Raw genomic sequence first — 14,122 nt, 5'->3', positions numbered from 1 at the left:
ATAACACCCCTTTCCCGCCCCTCAGGCCATCCTACTGGCTCTCCCCACCTTTCACTTGCCACCTTTTCTTACTTTCTGTCAGAGGAGAGCACAGAGGGAAAGTAATTGCTGGTGGACAAAATGGAGCAACGTGGTATATCGAGAAGCGGCTAAATCTTCTCAGGGAAGAACGCTTCTTCTGTTAAATAGGTTTCTTTTGCTTTACTGTTCCACCTCGTTTTCTGTTTAACCACTTGCCGACCGCGCACTCATACCGCGCGTCGGCAAAGTGGCAGCTGCAGGACCAGCGACGCAGTTCTGCGTCGCCGGCTGCAGGCTAATTAATCAGGAAGCAGCCGCTCGCGCGAGCGGCTACTTCCTGTCAATTCACAGCGGGGGGCTCCATGAATAGCCTGCGGGCCGCCGATCGCGGCTTGCAGGCTAAATGTAAACACAAGCGGAAATAATCCGCTTTGTTTACATTGTACGGCGCTGCTGCGCAGCAGCGCCGTAAGGCAGATCGGCAATCCCCGGCCAATCAGCGGCCGGGGATCGCCGCCATGTGACAGGGGACGTCCTGTCACAGGCTGCACAGGACGGATAGCGTCCTGTGCAGCCCCGATCACCAGGGGGCCAGGTAGGAGAGGGGGAAGCGGAATTTTGCCGCGGAGGGGGGCTTTGAGGTGCCCCCCCCCCCGCCAGCCACACGCAGGCAGGAGAGATCGGACCCCCCCAGCACATCATCCCCCTAGTGGGGAAAAAGGGGGGGTGATCTGATCTCTCTGCCTGTTTGATCTGTGCTGGGGGCTGTAGAGCCCACCCAGCACAGATCACAGAATTCAACGCTGGTCCTTAAGGGGGGGTAAAGGGTGGGTCCTCAAGTGGTTAAAGGGCATTTTATTGCCAAGGTATGCAAGTGTCACCTAGCAGAAAGCCAGGAGAAAAAGTGAATTGCATATGGCTCATTGTCTTTAAAATATGTTAATAAATGTTTAAAGACCATGCACACCTTAAGTCAAGTACTAATTAACATCTGCATAATGAGTGCATGTAAATATGTGGACATTCCTTCACAGAAGTGGCTATTCTCATCACAAATGAGTGGACCTCCCAGCACTGTGTCAAAAAAAGGGGTGGAGAGGGCCACAGGTAATTTTGGGGCTTGATTGCTTTTGTTGTCAGGTGGGTGTGGGTTTATGTTAGTATTAGGAAGGTTGTGAAAATGACTTGATGATTTTTTAGCAAACATCTCATCATTGGCTGCTTGGTCAGACTAATGGAGGGTTCTCTTCTCTCAAGGGTGTAAGTGGCGCTCTTTTAGATTTCCAATGGGTGGGGGGTAGTGCTAGGCAAAGATGGGTTAAGTTAATCTAATGGTGGGAAATAGTATTTGCTGCTAAAGTGGTATTGGGAATAGAAGCTAGCACAAGTAGAGTTATGAAAAGGTGGGGAGCAGATAAATGAGAACATTCACAATGCTTTGCCCATTTTATTGCTTTGTCCTTTCTAACAAGTACATGCTAATGAATTTGTACAGGTGACCTTGGATGTCCTGTGATGTTGCCAAGTGTTTTCTATGGTAATTGCAGCTTGCCAATACACATTTACACACATGCCCAATGCTAGTTGCATCTTAAATTCTGCATGCTGAATCATCCACGGAACAACAGAAAGTAATGTCAAAAGGAACTACAGAAAACAACTGTGTCTATGATGAATGTGCCGATGGAAATTTACAAAGTCAAGCAGTGACTGCCCAGGCAATATATTCAGAATGGGTAGACAATAGTTTAATTGAATTCACATGGTATTGTAAATCCTGTGCACATGAAAGAAAAAGATAATCTTCACAAATGCACGGAGCCTATATCATGGAAGGAGGAGGGTTGTTTATCACAGTGCAGTCTTCAGTAGAAGGGGTAAAGGGTATAGGATATGGGTATGAGAAGTAGCATGCATCTAGTGGCATGCATTATGTCAACATGTCCTCTGTTGAAAAGTGGCGGCTCTGATAACCACTTCTCTTGTAGATCAGCCATTCCAATAACATCCCCTTTTCCAGTCTAGGATTTGTAACATTACTGGCATATCCGGTTATGTCCCTTCTTCTAGTGGTTATGTCCCCTCTTGTCAAATAGCACATCTGTTTTGATCACCACACCTCCTTTTGAAAAAGCCGGAAGTCTGCGAAACATGTCTAGGATAGCGTGGTCTGATGTCTGATGGTTCTGACACTTGCCAACAACCGGACCTACCTCCCGTGCTGGGGCAGCGCTTCAGAACCACTCCTCCCCTGGTCACATCACTGACAACTTGATGCCGAACGGAGCCGACTAAGGTGAACTATATGAAGCTACATACTCTGGCTTTGCAGCATCCTCATGCGGACAGCGATGTGATCACCTCCTCTGAACACACTGTTTGACTGAGTGGAGCAGGCAAAACACCAGGACACTGGTACTGTATGCAGCTTTCTTTGATACTGTTTATCAAAGAAAGCTTTATGCCTACTCTTCATGGAGACTCTGTCATTGCTGCATGCAGTGTCTGCCGCTCCTAGTCATTTGTCAGTGGATCATGAATTACCCCATTTGCCATCATTGAGTTGATGGAAGGCTGTACCAAGGGTCCTTTGGGACGACTGTCCATATGTGATTTTTGCTACTTTAACCACTTAAAGGATACCCGAACTGAAATGTGACATAATGAGATAGACATGTGTATGTACAGTGCCTAGCACACAAATAACTATGCTGTGTTCCTTTTTTTATTTCTCTGCCTGAAAGCGTTAAATATAAGGTATGCAAGTGGCTGACTCAGTCCTGCCTCAGACAGGAAGTGACTACAGTGTGACCCTCACTGATAAGAAATTCCAATTATAAAACACTTTCCTAGCAGAGAATGGCTTCTGAGAGCAAGAAAGAGGTAAAAAAAAGGGTAATTTCTTATCGTGAGGGTCACACTGTAGTCACTTCCTGTGTGAGTCAGGACTGAGTCAGCCACTTACATACCTGATATTTAATTCTTTCAGGCAGAGAAAAAAAAAACGAACATAGCATAGTTATTTGTGTGCTAGGCACTGTACATACACATGTCTATCTCATTATGTCACATTTCAGTTTGGGTATCCTTTAAGGACCAGTGGTCTCTGGGCACTTAAGGACCAGAGACCGCTGGTCCGATCCCGACGAATCGCCGCATATACCCGCCACAACTACCATCAGCGCCGCAAGCCAGGACCCCCAGGAGATGGACTTTGCAGTTTCTATGACGGCAGAGTCATGTGAGCCAGTCAGGAGCCGCTTTCATTGGCTCCTGACCCAGTTTTTCAATGTAAGCCAATGGGAACGGCTTACATTAAAAAAGGCTCCTGACCTGCTCACATGACTCTGCCGTCAGAGACAGGCAGAGCCTGTGAGATGCGGCGAGAATTGTCGGGTTTGATCAGCGGGGAGCGGCGGAAACGGCGGATGCGCGCTGCGGACAGCGATTAAGATCTACGCCCTGCCAGCCAAAAGCCCACCAAAACAGGGCGCAGATTTCAATCACTGCGGTCCTTAAATGGTTAAAGGATACCTGAAGTGACATGTGACATGATGAGACAGACATGTGTATGTACAGTGCCTAGCACACAAATAACTATGCTGTGTTCCCTTTTTTTCTTTCTCTGTCTGAAAGAGTTAAATATAAGGTATGTAAGTGGCTCACTCAGTCCTGACTCAGACAGGAAGTGACTACAGTGTGACCCTCACTGATAAGAAATTCCAACTATAAAACATTTTCCTAGCAGAAAACGGCATCTGAGAGCAAGAAAGATATAAAAGGGGAATTTCTTATCAGTGAGGGTCACACTGTAGTCACTTCCTGTCTGAGTCAGGACTGAGTCAGCCACTTACATACCTGATATTTAACTCTTTTAGGTAGGGAAAGAAAAAAGAACACAGCATAGTTATTTGTGTGCTATGCACTGTACATACACATGTATATCTCATCATGTCACTTCGGGTACACTTTAATCTAGGCTTGCTGTCAACCTTTGCTCTGTCGCATCTAATCATATGCACTGTTTGCGGCTTTATGCTCTCTGGAACTGCATGGACTGCAATCTAATCTTGATCGTCTGCAGCCTGGTACGGATATTGTGATGCACATATGAACTTTTGGCCAATCTTGTACATATGAGATACTACAACTGACTCTATAGAAATTTCCTGTGCCTGCAGGGACTCCTGTGGAACTTTATCTTTACCAACCAATTTTTGATGCTCTCAGGGGTTTGGTGTGGGTGAGGGGAATGTATGTGTGTGGAGTCAGTGGTCTGATCAACCACCATCAGTCCTTTTTCTATACATTATGCGTGTGTCTTTTTTGATCTACTGTATTATGTTTTTTGTTGCTTGTTGCCTTGCTTATTGGTCTCCTACATGGTTTTCATCTGTTTATGTCCCCTCTTGTAGAATACCACATCTGGTTATGTCCCCTCTTGTAGAATAACACATCTGGTTATGTCTCCTCTTAGAGCATGACATGTCTGGTTTTGGCCCCTCATATCTGGTTATGTCCCCTCTTTCTTTTAGAAAGACAAATCTGGTTATGTCCCCTCTTGTATAATGACACATCTGCTTATATATACCCTCATGTCTGGTTATGTCCCCTCTTATAGCATGACATATCTGGACATGTCTCCTCTTGCAGAATGACACATCTGGTTATGTCTCCTCTTATAGCATGAATATCTGGTTATGTCCCCTCTTGTTGAATTACATATTTGGTTATGTCGCCTCTTCTTGAATGGCATGTTTGGTTATGTCCCCTCTTACAGCATGACATATCTGGTTATGTCCCCTCTTGTAGAATGACACATCTGGTTATGTCCCCTCTTGTTAAATATGCATAGAAGGATCCGCAGACCAGGTGCTGGTAGAAAAATGCTGTTGTTCTTTATTCAAAAGATTCCACATGACATGGCAATAAAACCACAAGGTTCAACTGACGCGTGTCGGGCTTACAATCTGCCCTTAGTCATAGTTAAAGTTATAGTCTTTAACTATGACTAAGGGCAGATTGTAAGCCCGACACGCATCAGTTGAACCTTGTGGTTTTATTGCCATGTCATGTGGAATCTTTTGAATAAAGAACAACAGCATTTTTCTACCAGCACCTGGTCTGCGGATCCTTCTATGCATATCTGAGTATTGGCTTGGCTTTCCTGGTCCTGCACCTGCTGGTCTGATTTGAGGGGGTAGAGCGTTTTGAACTTTCCCACTGCCCCTCTTGTTAAATGACATGTTTGGTTATGTCCCTCTTATAGCATGACATATTTGGTTACGTCCCCTCTTGTATAATGACACATCTGGTTATGCCCCCTTTTATAGCATGACATATCTGGTTATGTCCCCTCTTGCTGAATGCATGTTTGTTTATGTCCCCTCTTATAGCAGGACATATCTGGTTATGTCCCCTTTTGTAGAATGACATGTCTGGTTACATCCACTGCTGTAGGATGACATTTCCATTAACATGTCCTTCTGCAAGCAGAGGACACCTAAAGACATACCCATATATAATAGCAAGTAAAGTAGCATGACATGGCTCCTATCCTTAGATGGCTCTGAGCAGCACAATGTCTTTAGTTATCTGACTCAGTACAGCACTGTAATAAATGTGCACAGTACCTATTTTATGATATCACCTGTGGTGTGACAAGTGCAAGATTTATGCATTGCTCAAGACGTGAATACTTAATCTATACATCAATAAATCCAATACAGAGCTGATAATGAAGGCTGATAATCCTACATTTATTGGCACAACAGTGATTCAATAGAGACTTTAACAGCTGTACTACTAAACCTAAAGAACTCAATATAGAGTACATTACTTTTGGCTGGTTGAACAGTCCAACCATGGGTGTACAATCTATGTTCTGTATGGCAAGCCTAACAGCAGGGCAAAAATCGCTCAATTTCAAAGTAATCACAGGCCTCCGGATTCCTAAAATTGCATGCCAAAGGTTACGCTGATCCTTGATGGAAATACTTACTTCTTGTCTGTTTCTTGATTTCTTTAGCAGGGTCCAACCAGTTCTAAAAAAAGAAAAAGAAAAAGGATAAACTATCACTGCAATAGACAAAACATTGTGAACTTTGAGAAGTAAAGAGGAAGCAAATGTCCATTACCATATAAAAATAACTTCCTGTGCAGCTCCAACATACTTTCCATGGGATGCAAAAGTCACCTCTAAAATCCTCCGAATCTAACCAACAACAACGGGGTTGATTCACTATAACAAATAGCTAGTGTTACCTCCTGTAATGCTTGCTATCTCCTTTTGCTCCCCTTACTGCATGCTTAGCATGCCTTATCAGAGTTAACATGCCTTATTTATTATTTATTTATTGTATTTATAAAGCGCCAACATATTACACAGCGCTGGACATTGGTTTAGGTTACAGACAATATTAAGGGGTGACATACAGCAATATGACAATACAGGAATACAAGAAAACCAGATCACACAGCACACTATGAGTACAAGGTAATGGTTAGTCAGTCACTGGATGGAGCATGTAGATTAGGCACGTTAGGTTCTCTCAGATACATAGCATGGGTGCACAGTAATGGAGGTGCATGATCAGGTAGGACACAAAAGGAGGAGGACCCTGCCCAAAGGCTTACAATCTAAAGGAAGAGGTAGGGACATGAAAGGTAGGGGACCAGAGTCCAGCTGTGGGTTTAGAGCACTTTGGGCCACAGTGGGCCATACACAAACTTTCACACTTTACAATACACCAGCCAGCACACTTTTGCAAGTGAGTCATACTGCTACAGTAATAAAGAAATACATCAAAGTCTGGAGTGATATGGCTACATGCAACTAATCTGACCAACAGTAATACCTGTGAAACTGTTAAGGGAGGGCCCATCATTAAGCAAAGCAATTCTAAGTTGAATTGATGTACTGCAAAAGTTGGCACTTCATCAATATACTCTACCTTATTGAGTAAATCAGATTATACATGTATTGTTTACCAGTGGGGCTGATATTCCTCCTACCCTATAGCAGTGGTGAGCTTTCTACCCAAATCAAAGTGGATCTCCATACACAGTGTCCAGGCACAGCATGACAAGCCAGTGCTCTGTGTAGCCTCATTTATTAAATGTGTATTACAGACAGCGTAATAAGGCATAGAGTTTAGCCTCATCCTTAGTTCAGCTACTAAAAAATTGACAACCTTTAAAAATAAATATAATGGATAAATGCCTTATTCGGGGCTAGAGATTGCAGTCACATGACCGCTGCCAGATTCGATCATCAGATAGATAGCGTATATATTTAAATGGGGGGGGGGGGACTGGCTAGGGGTCCTTCGGTCGTTAAGAGATTAAACACCACTACTGACTCATACCTGACTGAGCCCTTCTGAGCGAGATCTTTCCAGCGTATTGATTATTTCAATTGATTTCATCTGGAAATTATGGACAGCCATGTTGCGACATCAATCTTTGGCAGATTCTATCATCATGATCAAATCAGTCGGATATCGGCACCACAAATTAAATAATGTATGCCACCTTTATTCATGCCTTGAGGCACTGTGTGGTAAGCTAATAATGGAGCTACCACTAACTCCTGCAGCAAGATGTGAGAGTGGGAGCAGCCTACAATACAAGACTCTCTGCTGATCAACAGACCTATTGGAAGGGCTGAAGCTCTGACTGCTAGTGCCTAAGAAGTAATTCAGCTAACCTTTAACACCGTCAGTCTCCCAATAACTATGTACAACATTTTCCCATAGTTAACACTAAATATAAAACAAAGAGTGCAAAACAGCCTGAAGAGCTCAGTGGCTGACACATGACCGCAGCCTCTGCGGTCATGTGTCAGCAAAAAAAAAAAAAACTTTCCCTGGTGATAGATTTTTGCATGCATCCTTGGCCTTTTGTGTTAATTCCCCCCAGCAGTCCTCGTAACAAATCGAATGCACCCTTCTCCCAAAGTTGTTTTGTGAGCCTCACATCAGAGTACCCAGGCTCATCTTTGGTGTATAGCATATTGTGTGGCAGTATGTGTGCAATTAGGTCCTCTGTGCTGAACCACTGCTCATCTCTTCATAGCTGTAAACAAGAAGCAGCGCGAGGTGTCTTCTGGGAAGTTCTGCAAAGTTTGCTTGGAAAAACGCAGCCAAATCACAGGTTTATACTTGAGTTGCACTTTTAATTGTGATCTTATCTTTCTCATTGATACTCAATTGCTGGCAAAATTGTGCAGGCAGAGGATTGCGTTGGTGTACAAACCAAAATGCTCTGATGGAAAAGGGGCACCGTGATTTACATGCTAATGGCGGTGCTGTTGCAATCGGCAAAACGCTAGTGATGCGCTTATTGTAACTTATCTTGGCTAGTGGAAAAGAGGCCGAAAAAGGAAGAAGAATGTTACCACAGGCACAGGAGTGGTTAAGGTAACAGTAAGTGCCCACAGCCAAAGGAAAACACAAAATGCAAAGGAAAAACCCAAACATTTTTCTTGTGTGCTTACTATGCCATTTTTAGCACACTCGCTTACCGAATCCAATTCCGAATCCAATTCAGTTATACTAAATGGGAAAGACACATAATCGCACTAAAAAACCCACAGATTTGCTTCACATTGCAATAGTGAGGAAAACGATACAGGACTTTTATGAAACACACATAGCATGAGGTAACTCGAGACAGCCTTTCATAAGAAAAGTTTCATGCGTCAGAACAATCCACAGTACTAAATACTAATACCTCAGCCTGATGGGAATTAAACTAGTTTCTTTTATGGGGCGAGGAAAGAATGTTCCCCTCTGCGTGTTAAACAGGCCACAGCCTTCCAATGAGTTGTATTTTTTTCTTCTGGGTCAAACCAAGCGGGGCTGTGAGAGCTTGTACTAAACTTGATGTATGTGTTTGTTTCTACCAATTTTACTATGTGTATCGGTGTCAATTCTCCGTAATGCCATGGTCATTTAAATATCAAAAGATTTAACTCCGTAACTCCGCAGGAAGCAATCTGAATTCATTTTGTCTGTTTCCCCTCAGACCCATTGAAACGGAATGCAGTTAATTCCTCAGTAACAGGATAACAGTACTGGAACTGAAAACCTTTAAAGAATGTTTTGTCCTTCTAGAATGAGTTTGTCAAAAGAAAATTCCAATTTATTAGTTCATACATATGTAAATGCAATTAGTAACAAGGTGTTCTCACTATGTGAATGAATACCTAATATCAGCTTGAATGCTGGAGTGGCTTGGAGAGACTGAGCAACAAAGGCCAGCTTATAATTATTTCACAATTATGTATGCACCTGCTAGCTGTAACTGCTCGCTGTAGGCTCTGCCCTTTCCTGATGGCTTATAGAAGATGAAAGGTACATGTCTTGCCTGCAGATTGCTGCCATGTCCTCATCAAACCGACATTGGCTAATAATTCTCTGCTGGCTTTAACCATGATGTGCCACTTCAGCTATCTCAATTGCTTGGTAGCTTTAAGATTTCATCAACATGCTATGAGGCCAGTAACATGGAAAGATCAGAAGTCTGGCCCAACCTGTCTCAATGTCTATCTCTGTTAGGCAGATTTTTAACAGATTTGGCTATACATCCTACCTAGGGTTCTTCCTCCGTCTGCATTAGGGCTCAGAATCACAAATGTAATTGCGGCAAAATCGCGTTTGCGATTCTGAGACAGGAGGGAAGAGGTAAATCCCTGTACACACACAAGATTGAAGTAAGCTGAGGCAGCCAACAACGACAGCCGATGTCGATAATCTGCAGTGTGTACAGCAGCCCCGGACTCAGCTGAGCGTCAAACGATACCTTTGCCATCGGCACTCACCCTGTCCAGTGCATGATGTCACATCATCGCCACTCAGTTTGCCTCTATCACAAATGACACTTTCTACTTATGACATGCCGTATAATGTCAGATTAGGTCCCACACGACCATCATTGGTAATAATCAGATTGTGTTTAAGTGCACTAATGGCACAACATAAAACTTATCTAAAGATATGTGCTTTTCCAAGCAATTTGAATTTTTTTTTTCTACATTCAAGTAGCAACACAATTTCACTAAATCATCCAGTGAGGATTACAGGAATTTTTACAACATAGATTCTGAGATCTATTTCAAGCCATTTGTAGATAAAACTCCTCACTAACAATCCAACCAACATTAATAATAATTTTAACATTTGTGCAGTGGTTTCCTCCTGTCACACTTAAAGCGGATCCGAGATGAAAAACTAACTATAACAAGTAACTTGTCTATATATCTTATCTAAAGTTTAGATCGTTTACACAGCAAATCTAGCTGCAAACAGCTTCGACAGTTTATGATTATTTATTCCTGTGATACAATGAGGGCAGCCATGTTCTGTTTGTCACATTACACACAGGCAAGCTAATAGCATCTCCAGTCCCCAGCCTGTGAAACCTTAACTCCCCCATCCCCTCCTCCCCCTCCCCTCTGCCTCTGAAATCTCTGGCTAGTAACAGCCTCTTCCTGCCCAGACTGAGCTCCCATAAGCCCTTGGTACCTGAATCTGAGAACGCCAAGGCACTTTTAAAGGGAACCTTAACTGAGAGGGATATGGATGTTTCCTTTTAACAATACCAGTTGCTTGTCAGTCCTGCTGATCTCTGATTGCAGTAGTGGCTGAATCACACACCTGAAACAAGCATGCAGCTAATCCAGTCTGACTTCAGTCAGAGCACCTGATCTGCATGCTTGTTGAGGGGCTGTGGCTAAAAGTATTAGAGACACAGGATCAGCAGGAGAGTCAGGCAACTGGTATTATTTTAAAAGGAAAAATCCATATTCTCAGTTTAGGTTCCCTTTAAGCTGTGGGCGAGGCTTGTTTAGTTTATAGGTAATGAGAGTAGTAAAACAAAACAAAAAAAGTATTTGGCTTAAGGAATGCCCTATAAAGTATATGAAACACTATAAACGATATGAAAGGAACATAATTATGCAATGAGTAGAAGTTTATCTCGGATCCACTTTAAGAGCTGCAGCCACTAACTGTACACTCAGTAGGCCACCCAAGAACATTAGGGAGTCTTGTTCAAGGACTCCTGACAAATAGATACTGCCTTCAGCCAGGACTCAAACCCTGGCCTCCTTTGTCAATGGTGGTGTCTTTAACCCATCTACTACCCAGCCATCCACTATCCACAAAAATAAATTACTAAATAAGTTTAAAGAGAACCTGTTCTGAGTAAAATTATTTAAAATAAACACATGAGGTAACTTCAAATAAATATTACATAGTTACCTTGCCATCAGTTCCTCTCAGAAGCTTACCATTTTCTTCTGACAATGATCCCTTCCAGTTCTGACAACATTTTGTCAGAACTGAAATATACCAGTTGCTGTCAGTTATATATCAGTTGCTGTCAGTTACAGCTGAGAGGAGAAATGATGTGTCCATGTTTCTCTATGGCTCAAGTGGGCGATGTTACAGTTTAACTGTGTGCTGACTAGGAAGCTGTTATGGGGTAATGGCCATTTTCAAAATGGAGGCTGGAGAATTCCATTGATCACAGTGGACAAACAGGATGCATGAGAGGAGGAAGAGATTGAGGAGTAGACTATACAGGAGGTAAGTATGACTTGTGTATGTTTATTTTGACTTTTAATTTTCAGTACAGGTTTTCTTTAAAGAGACACTGAAGCGAAAAAAAATATGATATAATGAGTTGGTTGTGTACTATGAATAGTTACTAGAAGATTAGCAGCAAAGAAAATATTCTCATACTTTTATTTTCAGGTATATAGTGTTTTTTCTAACATTGCATTATTCTATAATATGTGCAGATTACACAACACTCAGCATTCAAAATGATTCTTTCTGAGCAGTCTGTGAAGTAATGACATCTCCTCTGGCAGAGGAAAAGTAAATAGTCCAGGAACAGTTGATATAATAAAAGTCAGATAACAGCCCTCTCCATGACTAACTTACTCGGAGAGCTTAATGGCTTGTTTGCATAGAGATGACAACTGGAGTTTCTCAACTCTTCCTGTACTGGAAACAATTAGACTGATGCATCTGATCTTAATGTTTTATTTCTTAGCTGTACTACACATACAAATCATAATATCATAATTTTTTTTTTCGCTTCAGTGTCTCTTTAAGTTAAACATTATGCTGTGCTGTGGTTGATTATAAAGCGACATGCAGTAGGTCACTGATGAATAGGGGTGTTCCCCTTTCAAATGCATTATAACCTCTCTCTCCTAAGTGTAATTTGAATTTTTTCTATCTGTGAAATTGAACAGCTAATTACTTATCTACTTGGATCCATCTGTATTTGTGTGTAACCGTTGCATTTAGCTCTGAACCTGGAAGTGTGTTGTGTGGAACAGAATAGCAGCAACTTAAGGTAGAGGTAATAGATGGAGGAGTACTATGCCTGGATGACAGCTGACAAAGGGCACATATGCTTGTCACACTAAGAGGCACCCAAACATCGAATCTGGGGCTTGTATTTGAAGTGTCATTGCTAGAGGACACTAGATTGTCAAGGACGGCGCTACACTGGGTCACTGCCTCCTCCCCTGGAAATCACTGTGCCCCCCTCAAATTCCCCCTCTACGCTCAGTAACATACAGTTAACTATTTCCAGGCTCTAGCAGTGAACAGAATAGAGTCTGTAAAAAAAAACCAACAACAACAACTCTCCATGGCAATCTGAGTCTGTTTAGGCATTAAATAAACCAGGTGTCTTATCTATTTGCCATAAATACCTTAGAATCCTTGCAAGATCCCTTGTAATTAATGTATCTAATGGACACTTACATCTGCAAAAAAAACCTCTCTACTGCCTTCTAGTTGTATGTTCTAACACTGTCAGTCAATAGGAATAGAGTCTGAAGAAGGCTTACAAGCTGAAAGCTTACTGTTTTTCTTTTAAACTAGCCAATAAACTAAAGCGTGTATATTACAGACAAAGTTTTGAATCAGAATAATAATCCTGTCTGTAAAGTACAAGCTGTAGTCTCCAGCAACGCGTAGTTGCGAAGATAAGGAATTCCACACACAGTGTTTCTCTTTCTTCTGCCTCCTCACCTCGCTTGTAGAGTTGTGAGACATAGGCTGAAGGCTGGAAAGATTTGTCGGTGATCTGTCCACACAGGAGCAGCTTGCTAGCAAGTAAGGATTAAAGCTTGTCAGAAAACTAGCAAAGTACATCTGTAGGTAACTTTTCTTCAATAATAGCACCATCATTTGGACAGTTTGCTCTGCTCAAAAGCCTCTGAGTTCTGTTTGTGATGTTTACATTTGGTTCCGAGCATTACTGAACTAGTTAGCCTTAATTTTATCACCTGAGTTATGCAAATAATATCTGAAGCTAGCTATACAAACATTTATTTTGATCACCTAAATGGGCCCCACCAGTCAGCCATCCTGCCCACCCTAAAATTTGAAGCTGGAGCCGCCACTGTAGATTGTATTTTGCTGCGGCAGCTGGTTGGTCTGGCTCAACTAAGGACTTAATGAGTGTAGAGGTATCTCCCACCGGAAGCCACTCTGTCATGCAGCAAGTGTTGCCCTCTCCATAGCAACAGATGCATCACTCTGCTATCAAAGCGAGTTGTGTGTACAATGCTTAACTCCCAAACTGTCACCTGAGGGATCAATTCCCAATACTTTCAGGTGACAAGCATTATTCATATTTACGCACTTTTAAAGTGTCTTCTTATTGTTTGTTCAGACACCCTGGACTGAACTGGGCGCAGCTTCAGTACTACTTGAGTACTTGGATACAGCTCCCCCTGAACCAATCAGGAGTTACCGTACTTCTTTTGCATCAATTTGCATCAATTAGATTATTAAAAACAGCATCTCTATTTGTTACATTATTTATAGGAATATTGTGTGCTGAAGAACTCCGCTTTTGGTCTGGAGATAGGTTTGAGGAGTCCAGCAGTTAGAATGCAACAACTGTGTTATGATGATGAGAGGGATTGAAAAACGGAGTCGACTGATAGAAAAATCTACCTATAGAGAGAGTCTGACATTAAGAAAAAAAAAAAAACCCTCTTCTATGTTGCTGTCACTTACAGTAGGTAGTAGAAATCTGACAGAAGTGACTGAAATCTGACTGAAGC

At 42.3% G+C, this 14,122-nt stretch overlaps 1 protein-coding gene across 6 annotated transcripts in view; it reads right to left on the bottom strand.

The window, feature by feature from the left end:
- EPB41L3 (erythrocyte membrane protein band 4.1 like 3) overlaps window positions 1-14,122 on the bottom strand; it is a 259,305-nt gene that overhangs the window by 111,419 nt on the left and 133,764 nt on the right. For all 6 annotated transcript variants that reach the window (XM_068237211.1, XM_068237210.1, XM_068237206.1 and 3 more), the window contains exon 5: window positions 6,023-6,065. In XM_068237211.1, the coding sequence (XP_068093312.1) occupies window positions 6,023-6,065 (43 nt within the window). The remainder of the gene's footprint in view (window positions 1-6,022; window positions 6,066-14,122) is intronic.

This window comes from Hyperolius riggenbachi, chromosome 5, assembly GCF_040937935.1.
Source record: "Hyperolius riggenbachi isolate aHypRig1 chromosome 5, aHypRig1.pri, whole genome shotgun sequence".
Taxonomy (NCBI): Eukaryota; Metazoa; Chordata; class Amphibia; order Anura; family Hyperoliidae; genus Hyperolius; species Hyperolius riggenbachi.
This window is presented reverse-complemented; position numbering and strand designations above follow the sequence as displayed.